Below are 16083 nucleotides of genomic sequence, written 5' to 3'. Positions count from 1 at the left end.
TGCGAATGACTGGAGCACTGGCTGTTATTTAAGTGTCGAGTGTAAAGTAAAACACTTGTCTCTTATTTAGTTAACAGGGTGGTGAGTGATTTATGAGTGCGAACAAAGTATAAAACATGAAATTAAAATAATATATTCCATAAGATCTTTACTACAGCATGGTATAGATAAATAAATCTAAGATTCATGGAAAACAGTTTTTGAGATTAGAAAATGTTCCCTTTTTCCAAAAACATGGGTCTCCAGTTAACCGATCCAGAAGAAGAAATAAATGTATTACCGTTCCTCTGTTACTGGCTTCTTCTCTTGTGAAAACAGATACAGTACACACTATCTGCTGTAGAAGTATTCATCCCAAAATCACAATCTTACTAAAAAAACTTATCAGACATACAGCATAAATGTCTCAATACAGTTTCAGTTATATTAGAGAACATATGAAGCTGCGGAAATGCTATTCATTAATAAAATCTATCGTTAAAAGTGGGTGCAACTAATTTTACTAGTCAGCACTTCTGGGTTGGTTTTGCTCTCTGATTTTTTTGTGTGTTTTGCAGTTCATACTGTAGACTGGCTGCTAGGTATTAAGAATATTCTTCTCAAGAGAGAGAAAATCCTAACTCGAAACTCCAAGTTTATGCGTAAGCATGAATTCAGAGCTTTTTTGCTTTCTATCTATTTTACAGGGTCCGAGGGGAGTCCCAGGTGAAGAAGGACTGAAGGGGCCACCAGGACACCCGGTAAGCACAATTCACATTTCAAAAGTCCAAGTGCACAAATGACCTACTGTACAACTGTGATACCACTCCAACACTATTAGACATGCTGCATGCTGTTTGCCTTCTCCCTGTAGTTTACAACGGAGCAAAACATCTACACAAGATGAAAAAACAGCTTAACATGACCAGTAGAGAATGAAAGTAGAGTTCCTTGAAGTCTCAGTCCAATTTATAGTCGGCAGGTATCCATATTCTAAATTTGCTGACGCATTTGTCATTAATTGAGCCCTTTGTTGAAGGCGTCCAGCAGTTTGATGGGCATGGTATGGAAACCCTGTCATCACATCTGCTGGGAGAATGTGTGGGTCTTTAGATGACAGGGTGTGGGTGTGAAACACAGTTGTTTAATGCAGTACTTTCTGTACTTTCTCTACATTTTTTAAGTTCTCTGCCACGCTTTCTGTTGTACTGTGAAGATAAGTAAAGACTTCTAATCTACTTAGCGGTCATCTCATTTCGGATGGGGGGCAGGGGGCTAGATAAATAACCAGGATATAATGGATACAACTGTAGTTGTCAGTGTATGGCTTGTTACTGCACACAACATTAGGTGCATAGGCAAGGACTGAAAATGTAATAACATTATGCACACATTTTGATAAAGCCTTATGAAAGATGTGATTTGCTGTCTATTAAAAAATAAATCTGTGTTTAAAGTCCCCCCCCCCTTAGACTGCATGGAAACTGGCTCCAAGCTGACACTGCATTCCTACCAGTTGACCATCTATAGTATAGCAATAAATCACCCACGGTGCAGTCTTTTCTTGTCCCCACTGTCAGCATATCTTGTTATCATTTCATGGCCACTTTTGCTTAATCTCACAACTCTCTAAGATTAAAGGCAATGCTGTTGCAAGATGACACCAGGATTTTAATTCATGCATTTGTTACCTCATGGGTTAATTAATCCTGTCCATCCAGACGCTTTACGATACAGATTTCAGCTGATAGAAAATACTCCTTTTACAGTACTTCACAAATCTACTTATCGTATAAATCCAGTTCTTTTGCAATTCAAGACTGGGCTAAAATATATCTTTTCAGTCAATCTTTTTATTTACCAAGCACTGTAAGAAATCATTTGTTAATCACCCCTAGATGTAATTGGTATGGTATGATGCATATTATAGGCACATGGCCCACATTCAGTGATTCGTGTTTTGTTCCTCAAAACAGGGTCCAAAAGGGGATGCAGGACTCAGAGGAGAGCGTGGAGTGAACGGAGATGCAGTAAGTTATTATTATTATTATTATTATTTATTTCTTAGCAGACGCCCTTATCCAGGGCGACTTACAATTGTTACAAGATATCACATTATACATTATTTCACATTATACAGATATCACATTATTTTACATACAATTACCCATTTATGCAGTTGGGTTTTTACTGGAGCAATCTAGGTAAAGTACCTTGCTCAAGGGTACAACAGCAGTGTCCCCCACTGGGGATTGAACTCACAACCCTCCGGTCAAGAGTCCAGTGCCCTAACCACTACTCCACACTGAAGTTAAAATCACAGGAGCAGACATGCTTTAAAACAGCAGGAAACTCAACTATAGAATCCTCATTCTCATCTTCAATTTGAATGCGGTTCCATTAACCACTAAGGTGTCAACCAAAAGCTCTTTTTGAGTAGTTACAGTATGGATGGATACAAAAAAAGTTATGCATTTGAGAGTATTGTCTGTATAGAAAATGGATGGACTGAATTTGTTTTTGTTCCAGCATTATTTAATGTTTTAATGTGCTCTGTGATGTCTTTTCCACAATAGGGACCACCTGGCCAAACAGGTCCACAAGGTCCACGTGGTTTACCAGGCAATGCGGTAGGTGCATACTGTAGCTCATTGACATGTTCTGTTGATAGTGTGCATGCTGTTGGACGTCTAATAATATTACAGCTTGTAAGGTGATGAAATAAATACACAAGGCTGGTGTCAGATGTCTCTTTGCTGTTATGTTGTTGTAAAATAAATGTTTTAACTGGGAGTTTAAGAAGGAAATCCCTTAAAAAAATGAAAAGGGAAATTTGAATGACACTTCTAAAAATCACTATTGTCTCCAGTTGGAAATGATAAATAAATGTTGTTAGGGTAAAATGTGGATCCATTCTTTGTAAAATGGAGTACTGTCTGTTAACAAATGTGCCCAGGTAAAAAATAATCGATGTCAGAGGATCAATGACAGTTTTTCTTTAAAAAAAATAAACAGTTAAAATCATTAGACCCTCTCCAGTACCCTTTATGAACAAGTTGATTCATAAACACCATCAAAAATCAATCAAAGGACTTCTCAAAATGGAGCGATGTGGTGTACCACAGGGAACAGTATTAGGTCCTCTGCTCTTCCTAATCTACATTAATGACTTATTCTAGTATAGTATACAAATGTGTTAAATTTGCAGACAAAAATAGGAGAAGTGGCAAACACCGTTGCAGCAGCAAAGGTCATTCAAAATGATCTAGACAGCATTAAGAACTGGGCAGACACATGGCAAATTACATTTAATAGAGAAAAGTGTAAGGTACTGACAAAGGCAATAAAAATGTCCATTATAAATACCATATGCGAGATACTGAAATTAAAGAAGGAATCTATGAATAAGATCTAGGAGTTTATGTTGACTCAGACATATCTTCATGTGGGGAAGCTATAAAAAAGGCCAACAAGATGCTCGGATATATAGTGAAAAGTGTTGAATTTAAATCAAGGGAAGTAATGTTAAAACTTTACAATGCATTAGTAAGACCTCACCTAGAATATTGTGTTCAGTTCTGGTCACCTCGCTACAAAAAGGATATGCTGCTCTAGAAAGAGTGCAAAGAAGAACGACCAGAATTATTCCTGGTTTAAAAGGCATGTCATATGCAGACAGGCTAAAAAAATTGAATCTATTCAGTCTTGAACAACAAAGACTATCCGGCAACCTGATTCAAGCATTCAAAATCATTAAAGGTATTGACAATGTTGACCAAGGGGTCACAAATGGAGATTAGATAAAGGGGCATTCAGAACAGAAAATAGGAGGCACTTTTTTACATAGAGAATTGTGGATTACAGTCTGGAACCAGCTCCCCAGTAATGTTGTTGAAGCCGGCACCCTGGGATCCTTCAAGAAGCTGTTTGATGAGATTCTGGGATCAATAAGCTACTAACAACCAAACGAGCAAGAAGGGCCTAATGGCCTCCTCCCGTTTGTAAACTTTCTTATGTTCCTATGTTCTTAATCCATGAGCTTTTTTACTGGTGGGCTTATACTGCCAGCCCCCAAGTCACAAGATCTAATGCCCATTCAATAAATTACTGTTATAGTTTCCCATATGTTCTGTTCTTTAGGGTGTACCAGGGAAAGATGGTCAATCTGGAGTAAATGGACAAAAAGGGGAAAAGGTAAGAAATACTCAAATGTGTTTCACTCGGTGGTCTGTGTTTTCCTCACTTCTAAAGAATGTACGTATTTACCTGTGTATGTATGGAATGTACATATTTATTTAAAGGTATTTAATCAGGAACATACAATTGAGATGCACAGTAACCTGTCATTGTAAAAGTGTCCTGTATAAAACACAAAGGCAGCACACTATACAATGTATACATTTCATAAAAGAAAACACACAATCAGCAATTACATACAGGCCTCAAATGTTCAGACATTTAGCCTACAAACCTGTTGTATACATAGGCTGAGGCAAAAAAAGACCTTTCCTCCTGTTAGTCTTACAAGAATAAAGATATGTTTGTGGTTTATCACAACCTTAACTTAGTGATACTTTAAAATAAGCGACAGTAAGTGTGATTATCATCATAATTCGTCATTATTCCTAATTCTGATGAAGTTGCTTTTCTTCCAGCCCTTATTATTATTATTATTATTATTATTATTATTATTATTTATTTCTTAGCAGACACCCTTATCCAGGGCGACTTACAATCGTAAGCAAATACATTTCAAGTATTACTGTAAGATGAAACTCTGATAATAGGGTTAATCTGTGGTGTGCTTCTGCAGGGAGAGGCTGGTAAGGAAGGCAGGCAAGGCTCAGCAGGAGCTCCAGGGGAGCCCGGACCTGCTGGAATCCCAGGTTTACCAGGCAAGGGGAAGGATGGGGAGCCGGTGAGTCATCACTTAGTTATTACTGGTGCACAAGCTGCTTTATTCAACCCTGTGGATTATAAAGCTGAGGGAACACAAAGCCACTTTTTTCAGGAACAGTGGCTTGAAACCTGGTTCCAGGAGACCGAGAGACCTAGTTTGAGTCAACTTTGCTGTATCAAACCCCAAGTCTCTCCTGGTGTGCCTTGCAGTGGCCTGAAACCTAGTCTCCTGAAATCAAGTTCCAAGCCACAAAGTGCCTTAGTGATCCCTCAGCTTAAGTGCACAGTATGTCAGGGTACAGTATTGGAGCTACTGTATTATAATGAATGTTGCGTAGGAATGCCCCAAAAGCACAAGGGCACATAGAAAAATAAGTTAAACACCCATAGTAATCTAGCTGTGAAAAATAACCTTGGCATAGTAACTTTTCAGCTTGAAACGAGTTCTCTGTTTGCTTCTGTCTGCAGCAAAATGCCATCCACTCAAAGCATACCATGTTAAAGGGCCCAAGAGAGCTCTCTGTTCTTTGTTTATTTCCATTTCAAATCATTTAAAATACACAACCTTAACTACTGTGCAGTACCAGTAAAGATTTCTGTGGCATTCCGAGGGCCAGGTCAGATCAAATTGATAATGTTCGCTTCCATTGAAGGAAAAGCCAGTAAGACATCACTATAGCACTTCCCTCAAAGACTACATGCTTGTACTGTATATTTACCAGGTACAATGTACTGTGAAGGGGCTTGCATGTTCAATGTCTGGCTTTCATGTGTCTGCACACGGCATCAGTTTGAGTTTCTTGCCAAACTTCTGCATTCAATTTTCACTCGGAAATATTTTCCACTGCAGTAACGCACAGGTTATTTGTTTTTTTGGTGCAGAGAATCTTTAAAGTCTCATTTTATTAGGAGGGTGTATGCTGTGTCTGCAGAAACGGTATTCATTATTGTATACTTTTTGGAATAACAGGGAAAGCCTGGAACACCTGGATTGCCTGGACCCCAGGGGCCGAAGGTAAGACCATTAAAACCTGCAGAAGCAGACATACTCCTAAATTATTACTGGCTGGAAGGCATCTATATTTAGCTTTTGACAGTGGTCTTTTGTACTTATACTAGATTAAGTGTTTTTTATGGTAATTTTTCGTAGCAACTCAGATGTAGTGGTTAAAACAATGAACCTTTTAGAAAATGAGGTGGTGTAAAACATACACACCTGTTTGGAATGTTTGAGTGTGTATCACCAGGGCAACCACAGGATACAAATCTTGCCATTTCAATAGAGTTAAGTCTAACTGTCCTTTAGGGGGATTCCGGATCCCATGGGATGCGTGGACTTCCTGGAGATAGAGGTCCACCTGGGACTGGGTTACCTGGGCAACAGGTAAGAACTCTATTATCTTTTGGGTGAGACGTTGTTGTAAGTGACTCTGCAGCTGATGCATAGTTCACACACCCTAGTCTCTGTAAGTCACCTTGGATAAAGGTGTCTGCTAAATAAACAAATATTATAATCTGCTTGAGACTTCAGTGGCTTGTCAATTTGAAGGTGTGAATTTGTCAAAAAACATATTCTTGCATTAAAACTGTCTGTGCTCTATGTTTCATTCAGAAAAGTATTTTGAGTCAGGTGGGGTTCTATTACCTAGAACACCTGCAGTGAATGTACTGGAGAGGGGAAGCCAGGTATTGTACTTGTAACAGGGCGGATGCTGGGTGCGAACTGGCAACCCTGCACACCTCAAACTTAAGCACTATGCAAAAGAGCCAGGCTCGGCATTCATGGTTTTAGAGCTTTTACCCTCATCTTATTTCACTGACAGGGGGCAGTGCATCACACAACATTGCTCTTTACATAATGTTATGATAGAATAAGTCACAATTGTACAGATGATTGTTTTGAAGATTTTAAACAGAGCACAAGTTTGATTGGATTTCAATGTTTAGCTAAATGTCATGACACACTACAATTCTGCCACACCAGGGATGATTCCTGTAGTTTATACAATGTATTGATTTCCTGTTGCCTCTGGCAACACCAATGAAATGTAATCAGTTAGCAATGCATCCTTTATCCAAGTCACCAAGTTTTAACAGACTGACAACTTTCAGTCAAATTGCAAACAGATACGTAAGTTTTAACGGCACATTGAAACCAAACGCACAAAACATAAACGTATACCCTCAACTTCAACCTCAGGTATAACTGCAATGCAATATGTGATCATGCAATTGACATTGTAGTAAAATATACAAATTTGGTAGCACTTTATTTCACATTTCATTAATTGCAATGTAATTACTTTGGAGATACTTTGTAATTATATTGAAGTCATGTGAAGGAAATAATCATTTCTGATGGCCTTCACACTTAACAAGAATTCCTCATGAACAGTGTTGGGACCTCTTATTTGGATGTTCAAGTGTTTTTTTAAAGTATATTAGTGATGGCACCTCTTTATTTTGATAAGCGCTGAAGCAAACACTTTTGATTTCTCTTTCAATTCAACCAGAACAAGATAGATTAGGTTATATGACCTAGTATGTTTTTTTATATTTAATATTTGCATTTAATATGTAATAATAATAATAATAATAATAATAATAATAATAATAATAATAATAATAATAATAATAATAATAATAATAATAAATAAACATTCTACTGCTTTAGGGAACACCAGGAGCTGCAGGAGAAAAAGGACCCCAGGTAAGAAATCTGATGTCAAGTTAGTTTATGAAATATGAATAAATATGTAACTATCGCTATTTAATCACATCCTGATGTAACTATCACTATTATCTGCTGTATTATTGAATTGTGGTTTGTCACACTTGTACTTTGCTTGAACAAAAGTTATTGTATTTCTTGCTCTTATTGTATTACTTGTATTGTAACACTTGAAATGTATTTGCTTACGATTGTAAGTCGCCCTGGATAAGAGTGTCTGCTAAGAAATAAATAATAATAATAATAATAATATATACTGTATACCCAGCCTCGATTAATCACAGCTCCAACCTGAATTATATCTTAATAAATATGCAAACCAACACCTGCTTGTTATAAGACTATTATAAAAATGCATCACATTCTGGTATCAATCTTTTGTTCATCAGAATGTGTGAAATAACATTCATATTTAGATAATAAGATTATAGTACAGAAAACAGAACAATTCCAGTAACTCTCACCTAACATGCATTACTATCGTCTAGTAGATCTCATATTTTTCTTTCAAAAAGATGTTTTTTTAATAAATAAAAAAAAATGGTGACCATCTTTTCAGCGCAGTCTTTTCAACACTGCACTTGCCATCAGAAAACGTAGGTGACATTGGAAATAATTGAGTTGCTTCTGGGAGTTCACAATTTTTACTTGTTTTATACAATTACTCTTTCTGAGCCTATATATACAGTCTATCTATCTATCTATCTATCTATCTATCTATCTATATCTATCTATCTATCTATCTACTATTTCTGTCTGTTGGTGCATGCTGGGAGTGTGAGGGGTGTGTGCTGCTGCAGGAGGGGTTGTGGAAAGAGTAGGTGAGTGCTTGCCTTTTGTACTATGTGTTTTTTCTTTCTTTTTTTGGGGGGGGGGGGATATAAGTGTTATTTAGGTTCATTTATTTGGGTGTTTTCAAAAATTTAGCTGACTTTGTCAGCTTGAATAGGCCAGTATGGCCAGTTCCGGGGGGAGGGGAGCTCCCACAAACTTTTCTTTTGAAAAGTTAAGCCGTCGTCATGGAGTAAAAATCGTAACGGAGGGGTTTGTGTCATTGGAGCAATGTGTTTTGGCGTTAGGTGAAGGTGAGAATATAAAATCTGCATCTCGAATGAATGGTTTAATTGTTGCTTTTCTGAATGAAATCAATCTCGTTACCAAAGCTGTTGAGAAGGGAATTGTGGTAAATGAGACATTTATTACCGTGTTACCTCTGGTTTTACCATCCAGAAAAGTAATCCTTTCAAATGTTCCCCCTTTTCTAAAGAATGACGTGTTAGAGAATGCACTTTCTAGACACGGGAAAATTGTTTCGAGTCCGAAGAGAATCCCCCTGGGGTGTAAATCTCCGAAGCTGAAACACATCGTTTCTTTCCGCAGGCAAGTTAACATGATTCTAAATGACATGAGTCAGGAGTTAAACGTAGCCCTCAAATTTAAAATAGAGGAGAATAGTTATATTATCTTTGCGACTACAGATGTCATGAGGTGTTTTGGTTGTGGGAAAGAGGGGCATGTTGTTAAAAACTGTCCCGAAAATGAGGCTAGCACGGCAGAACAGGACAGGGGGAAAAAGAGTGAGTATAAAGAAACAGAGGAGAGAGAAGGGGAAAGAAATTGGGAACGGCTCTAATAATTCTGCGGGTGCAGGTAATGAAAGTAGCCGACAGACAGAAACTCAGGGGGATGAGAGACTGGAACAAGAAGCTAGTACTGAGGTGAACGTAGGAGAGCTGGCAGTGAATGGAAAACAGAGCAGAGAGAAGGCAACAACTAGCGCTGAAAAACCGTCAGCTCTTGCTGCAGGCAGCGCTGTGGAAGCAACAAATAGCGTTGAAAAACCGTCAGCTCTTGATGTAGACAGCACTGTGGAAGCAGGTTGCAGTAAAAAAAATACAGAATACGTCTGAGTCTGTAGAGCTCAAACAAACTGAGAATATTGTTAAATGTAGAGGTCAAACAAACAGAGAGTGTGGTTGAGGCAGTAGAGTTAAATCCAACAGCAGGTGAAGAAAGTAAAATAAATTCAGTATTAGAAAAAATGGATGTAGAAACGGTAGGGGAAAAGTTTAAGTTCAAAACTCCGAAAAAGAAAAGACAGAGGAAACGGGAAGATGATGAAACTGCAAAGAAAAGAGCTAATGTTATTGAGGAAAGTGAAGCGGAGCCTGGGAAGAGTAAAACAACAGTGCCGTGGAGTGTTAGAGTTGCCAGCAAAACTCCCGAAGAGAGCCCAGAGATAGACAGTGAAGAGGAGGCAAGTCTGACTGACTGTTCCCAAACATCAGACTCGGTTCTCTCTGGAACTGGCTACAGTGTCAGTAACATAAAAGATTTTTTGGAAATCACAAAGGGTAGAAGAGGGATCAATATTGAGAACCATTTCCCAAATATCTCTCTGTTTTTATTAGCGGCACGTTTTACCTCACAGAAAGCGTCAGGCTCCGACCTCACTGAGCAAGATCGTTGGCGTTTGAAAAACCTGATCTCTAGAGTCAGTAAACAGTTAAAAAAAAACCCTAGTGATTAAATGAATTGGATTTTTTTTCTTCTTTACCTTCTTGTCAGTGTGTCTGGTTCTTCTTTTTCCAGTTTCCTTCCTTCCTTTTCATACTAAAATGAATTCGTTCACAATTGGGTCTTTAAATATTAATGGGTGCAGAGATGAGCTGAAGAGAGCTGCTTTATTTGAATACCTTGATCAGAAAAAATGTAATGTTGTTTTTTTACAAGAAACACACACTGATTTTAATAACCAAGTCGACTGGGTTGGTGACTGGAAGGGGGACGTGTTTCTTAGTCACGGCTCCAATGTAAGCGCTGGGGTGGCCGTGCTGTTTTCAAAAGGTTTTATTCAGTCTCCCCCTGTTGTTACTGAAGTGGTGAAAGGGAGATTGTTAAAAGTTGACATAAAGATAGGGGAAAACATGTTTGTTTTTATAAACATATATGCCCCGAATGATGGACGAGAGCGGGTCCGGCTTTTTAAGACGTTAGATCAAGTTTTAAATGGCTGCAGTGGCAGAGATAGGGTTGTTTTAGCTGGTGATTTTAATTGCACAGTTAACCACATGGAGGACCGTAATCATCCTGAGCCACACCTTCAGTCAGCTTCAGAACTTAATTTGATTTTAAAAAAGCATGATTTGACTGATGTGTGGAAACAATTTAACAATTCAATGAGACAGTATACATGGGTCAAATACTGCAATAATAATGTTTCCTTGGCCAGGTTAGATCGCTTTTATATTTTTAAACAGCATTTTAATCTGGTCACCAAGTGTTTTATTTCTCCAACTGGGTTATCCGATCATTCTCTTTTAACTTTAAGTGTAATGGTTCCCTTTCAAAAGCCAGGAAAGTCTTACTGGCATTTTAACACTCAGCTTTTAAAAGATACCCATTTTAAAGAATGCATGAGTTTTCTATGGGAAAGGTGGAGAGAGCAGAAGACTGCTTTTACTTCCCTGGCTGAGTGGTGGGATGTGGGGAAGGTGCAGATCAGATTGTTCTCTCAGCAGTACACTATTAATGTCACAAAGAGGATGACTGCGGCTCTGGAAGAGCTGGAGAGGGATATGTTAGAGCTTCAGGGAGCTCTACAGTCCAATCCCAATAGTAGGTCGATTCAAGACCTCAAGAACAAAAAACAGCAGATGGCTGAACTGTTGAATGTCAAAATGCAGGGGGCGCTGGTGAGGTCCCGAATGCAGCATATAGCTGAGATCGATGCACCCACACAGTTTTTTTTTTGGATTGGAAAAAAAGAGAGCAGACCGGAAAGTCATTCACTGTTTAAAAACTTTGAAAGGGGAAGAGCTGAGGGAGCCTGGGGAGATTCGGCGACACGCTGTGAAATTCTATTCGGAACTGTTCACAATGGAGGTTGGGGAACAGGCTGAAGCAACACAGTGGTTCCTGGAGGCTCTGCCAAGGCTCGCTGAAGAGGAAAAGAAAGCACTTGAGTTTCCCCTAACGTTGCAAGAGCTCTCTGATGCCCTCCAGGGGCTAAAAGGGGGAAAGACTCCAGGAATGGATGGGCTGCCTGTTGAATTTTTTAAAACTTTTTGGACATTATTGAAGGATGACCTGTACACAGTTCTAAATGAATGCACGGAGAAAGGAGTGCTGCCTATGAGCTGCAGGAGGGCAGTGATAACACTATTACCCAAGAAAGGGGATTTGTGTAGTATAAAGAACTGGAAACTTGTGTCCTTTTTATGCACAGATTACAAAATAATGTCCAAAGCCCTGGCCAGAAGACTAAGCACTGTTTTGGGTCTTGTTATACACCCTGACCAAACATACTGGGTGCCCAACCGATGCATCTTTGACAACATTTTTTTAATTCGAGACATACTGGCTGCCTCTAAGCTCTTTAGTTTCCCTGGTGGGCTGTCTTGATCAAGAAAAAGCCTTTGACAGAGTCGACCACAGTTATTTATGGAAGGTATTTGAAGCCTTCGGATTTGGCCCGAGATTTATATCTCAAATACAGTCCCTATACTGTGACATTTTTAGTTTGCTGAAGATCAATGGGGAGCTAAGTGCACCTTTCCCAGTCCACCGGGGTATAAGACAAGGTTGTCCTCTCTCAGGAATGCTGTATTCTCTTTCTATTGAGCCGCTTATCTATAGACTTAGACAGGTTTTAACAGGACTCACTATCCCAGGTAGCCCAGCTCAACCAATTAAGGTCTCCGCTTATGCAGATGATGTTTCTGTTTTTATTCAGAGTCAAGCAGATGTTGACAAATTGTATGAAAGTCAGAAATGTTTTGAAGCAATTTCTTCAGCCAAAATAAACTGGCAAAAAAGTGAAGGGTTGTTAATAGGGGATTGGAAGGGATGTGGGATCCCAGTTCTGCCAGGTGGCTTGCAGTGGAGTCAAGAGGAGATAAAGTATTTGGGAGTATACTTAGGGAATGAGAGGGCAGTCAGGAAGAACTGGGAGGGGTGTTTGGAGAAAGTAAAAGGGCGCCTGCAGAAATGGCATTGGATTTTGCAAAAGATCTCTTACCGGGGAAGGGTCTTAATTGTAAATAATTTAGCTGCTTCTATGCTCTGGCATAGGCTTATATGTATGGAACCTCCGAAAGATCTTTTAAAGAAATTCAGAGAGAGTTTTTGAGTTTCTTCTGGGACGGGTTACATTGGTTGAGGCAGTGTGTGTTGTTTTTGCCTCTGGAAGAAGGAGGGCAAGGTTTGATGGACTTGTCTAGTAGACTCAGAGCTTTCAGGCTGCAAACAGTTTAAAAAAACTGCTGTATAGCAGCGAGAAACTTCCCTGGACTGATGTAGCTCAGTTTTTACTGCATCAAGCTGGAGGGCTGGGGCTGGACAAACAGCTTTTCCTCCTAGATAGTGCCCTGTTCAACTCGCCCAATCTGCCACCGTTTTACCAGAGTTTGCTTAGGGCTTGGCAGTCTGAGGATTCAAAGAGGTGAGGGAACTCTTGACTTCTATTGGCTGCTAGAAGAACCTGTCATTTTTAATCCTGGGTTTAGAATAAAATTAACAGAGTCTCAGTCGTTTACAAAGTCAATGATGAAAGCTGGGGTTATAAAGCTTCGACATGTTGTGGATGTGAATAGAGCAAAATGGAAAAGTCCATTACAGTTGTCCTTAGCTCTGGGTTTACACTCTGCGAGAGTAGGTGGCAGGTTACTTTGTCAGATTCAAACAGCCCTGTCTAGAGCAGGATGAAAAATGGGTTCTCAGCAAAGAACCAGGCCTTACTTGAGACCCCTTTTCCCTCCTTATTGATTTCCCCATTGGGCTCTTGAGTGGGGAAGATGAAGGTCGCCTGCTAAAACTGAAAAAGTTGACAGATCTCCCCCTGGCAAATACAGAAGGAAAAAAATTATATGAATTGTGTGTTAAATTGTGTCATGAAAGACAGTTAAAAGAACTTCCAGACACACATTGGAGGGAGCGGTTGGAGGTGGGAGAGCAGGCCAGACCGGCCTGGAGGAGCCTGTATAAACCTCCTCTACCCAAGAGATCAGGGGACTTGCAGTGGCGACTCCTGCACCCCATCCTCGCTGTCAATGCTTACCTGTGCATCATAGACCCAGGAATAACAGATAAATGTCCCTTTTGTATAGAAAGAGAGACTGTTTTTCATGGTTTTGTTTTCTGTAACCGTTTAGCCCCTTTGTTTGTTCTCATAAGGCGCCTGTTTATTGACCTGGGCTTGGATTTTTCTGAGTGTGTTTTTATCTTTGATGTAGCTTACACAAAAAAGGAAAAATATGTGTGTCAGCTAGCAAATTTCCTGCTAGGACAAGCCAAGCTCTCTATTTTAAAAACTAGAAAAGCTCATATTGCTGGTGTTGGTGAAACCAATGCAGTTATTGTTTTTAGAATGCTGGTTATCAGTAGGATTAAACTGGATTTTAAATATTACAGAATGGTAAATGATTTGGAAATGTTTTCATCGAATTGGTGTATTGCTGGTGCACTATGTGAGACAGATGGTGGGATTTTAATTATTTATTTGTAAATTGCTGTTGTTGGTTATTTAATTTAATTAAAAAAAAAAAAAAAAGTAAATATTTGATTATGTATTAATATATTCGTTTTTATGTGTTTCAGACTCTTCTCTGTGCAAGGATTTTAACACTATCTGTACAGACTCTTCTCTTCACACAATTCTTTTTTATTATTGTTTACAGTCCCTTCCTATTATGTAACACACCTCGGTGTGTGTGCTGATATACTGTGATTGTGCCTTTCAGGGCCCAAGAGGTGTACCTGGCGTAGCTGGTCCCCAAGGTCCGCCTGGGCATAATGTAAGTACAAACTATGAAGCAATTAACATATACGGGAGCATTTCAGTGCAGTATTCCTTTATTTATCCTAGTCAAATGCCTTGAGGCTGTTAACAAGCTCGCTGGTGTGTCTTATTGTGTGGATTAACCCAGATTGATTCACACAATACGACAATCAGTTTAATACTGATACTTTATTAGACTTACAGAACAGCATGCAATACAAGTGCAGCAGTCATCTCTTTATACTCTGGTCTAACAAAAGAGCTCTAAATAAGCCTTTTTATACCTAACCTGTGGTTACATCATTCTTCAACATTTCCTTCTGTTTGTATCTTCTCTCTCTTGGTCACTTCTACTATTCTAAGATAAAGATACTCACAATCCATGCATTTGACACACACGCATGCATGCGCACGCATGCACATGCACACGCACACACGCACCTTATCGGTAACTTTCCACAAGCTTGCCTTTACATTGAGTTAGAAAATACAACATAACAAATAGAAACACTATACAGAAACAATACCTCACCTTGCAACAAGATGGAGTGGGCAAGGCAAGGACACAGTATGTCCTGTATGTCGGTGCAAACCCCTGTTTAAAGAACTTCTCTTTTGTGTAACAGGGTTTACCTGGAAGGCCAGGTGACAGAGGAGTTCCTGGGGAGCCGGTATGTGTCACTTTGAATGATTTAACATCAGTTCATTATATATTTTAGCACCATGTCCCAATATTCAGTGTGGGACTTTGATAAACCCAAAACCTTATGGAAATATGTGCCTAGTGGTGTCTAGTGGAACAGAGTGATAACTTCTAGTGTTCTTGAATCTGTGTCTAGTGGAGCACAGTGATAACTTCTAGTGTTCTTGAATCTGTGTCTAGTGGAGCACAGTGATAACTTCTAGTGTTCTTTTATCACAGGGTTCAACAGCTCAGATCTCTCAAAAGGAACTTAAAAGCCTTCTTAAGGTAAGGAACATACAGTATGAAGTTAGTATATATATACACAGATAATTACTATAGTGCAGCTAATGCTGTTTTGTAACATGTTTGTTTTTGTTGAAGTTTTTATTACATTTAATATTTGTTGCTGCAGTTTTTTTTTCTTACCATTGAATGTATGTTTACCTTTTGAGTAGCCCAATTCAATTATGTTTGTGAGCCAGTTGATCAATTATAAGTAATGTATTCTTGTATCAATTATGCTTTTGATTTTGTTTTTTAGTATTTTGACTGTGTTTTATATTAGTGCTTACCACTACAGTCTATCAGTAGAATGATAGGGCAGCAGTGTGGAGTAGTGGTTAGGGCTCTGGGCTCTTGACCGGAGGGTTGTGGGTTCAATCCCAGGTGGGGGACACTGCTGCTGTACCCTTTAGCAAGGTACTTTACCTAGATTGCTCCAGTAAAAACCCAACACAGTATAAAGGGGTAATTGTATGTAAAAATAATGTGATATCTTGTAACAATTGTAAGTCGCCCTGGATAAGGGCGTCTGCTAAGAAATAAATAATAATAATAAATGGCTTTTTCTGTAGGGGTTTATTTAATGCTTGGTTGTTTGTATTGGGTGTTAGGAGTAGTGAATTAGAAAAACACAAAATGTTCTTTATTTCAGTGATTATTTGGCATAATAATCAACAAATGAATTCTCAAAAAACACATGCACTGTATAGCTAGTATGCACTGTGTGAT

General features: G+C 39.0%; 1 protein-coding gene across 2 annotated transcripts in view; it reads left to right on the top strand.

Moving 5' to 3' along the window:
• The window catches only part of LOC117435680 (collagen alpha-1(XXII) chain-like), a 128971-nt gene that overhangs the window by 94576 nt on the left and 18312 nt on the right, over nucleotides 1-16083 (top strand). For both annotated transcript variants that reach the window (XM_059010208.1, XM_034059034.3), the window contains exons 35-45: nucleotides 687-740; nucleotides 1956-2009; nucleotides 2556-2609; nucleotides 4120-4173; nucleotides 4793-4897; nucleotides 5849-5893; nucleotides 6185-6262; nucleotides 7553-7588; nucleotides 14350-14403; nucleotides 15014-15058; nucleotides 15310-15357. In XM_059010208.1, the coding sequence (XP_058866191.1) occupies nucleotides 687-740; nucleotides 1956-2009; nucleotides 2556-2609; nucleotides 4120-4173; nucleotides 4793-4897; nucleotides 5849-5893; nucleotides 6185-6262; nucleotides 7553-7588; nucleotides 14350-14403; nucleotides 15014-15058; nucleotides 15310-15357 (627 nt within the window). The remainder of the gene's footprint in view (nucleotides 1-686; nucleotides 741-1955; nucleotides 2010-2555; nucleotides 2610-4119; nucleotides 4174-4792; nucleotides 4898-5848; nucleotides 5894-6184; nucleotides 6263-7552; nucleotides 7589-14349; nucleotides 14404-15013; nucleotides 15059-15309; nucleotides 15358-16083) is intronic.

This window comes from Acipenser ruthenus, chromosome 3 (genome assembly GCF_902713425.1).
Source record: "Acipenser ruthenus chromosome 3, fAciRut3.2 maternal haplotype, whole genome shotgun sequence".
In the NCBI taxonomy this organism is placed as follows: Eukaryota; Metazoa; Chordata; class Actinopteri; order Acipenseriformes; family Acipenseridae; genus Acipenser; species Acipenser ruthenus.
The sequence above is the reverse complement of the archived record's forward strand: the minus strand, read 5'-3'. Positions and strand labels throughout refer to the sequence as shown.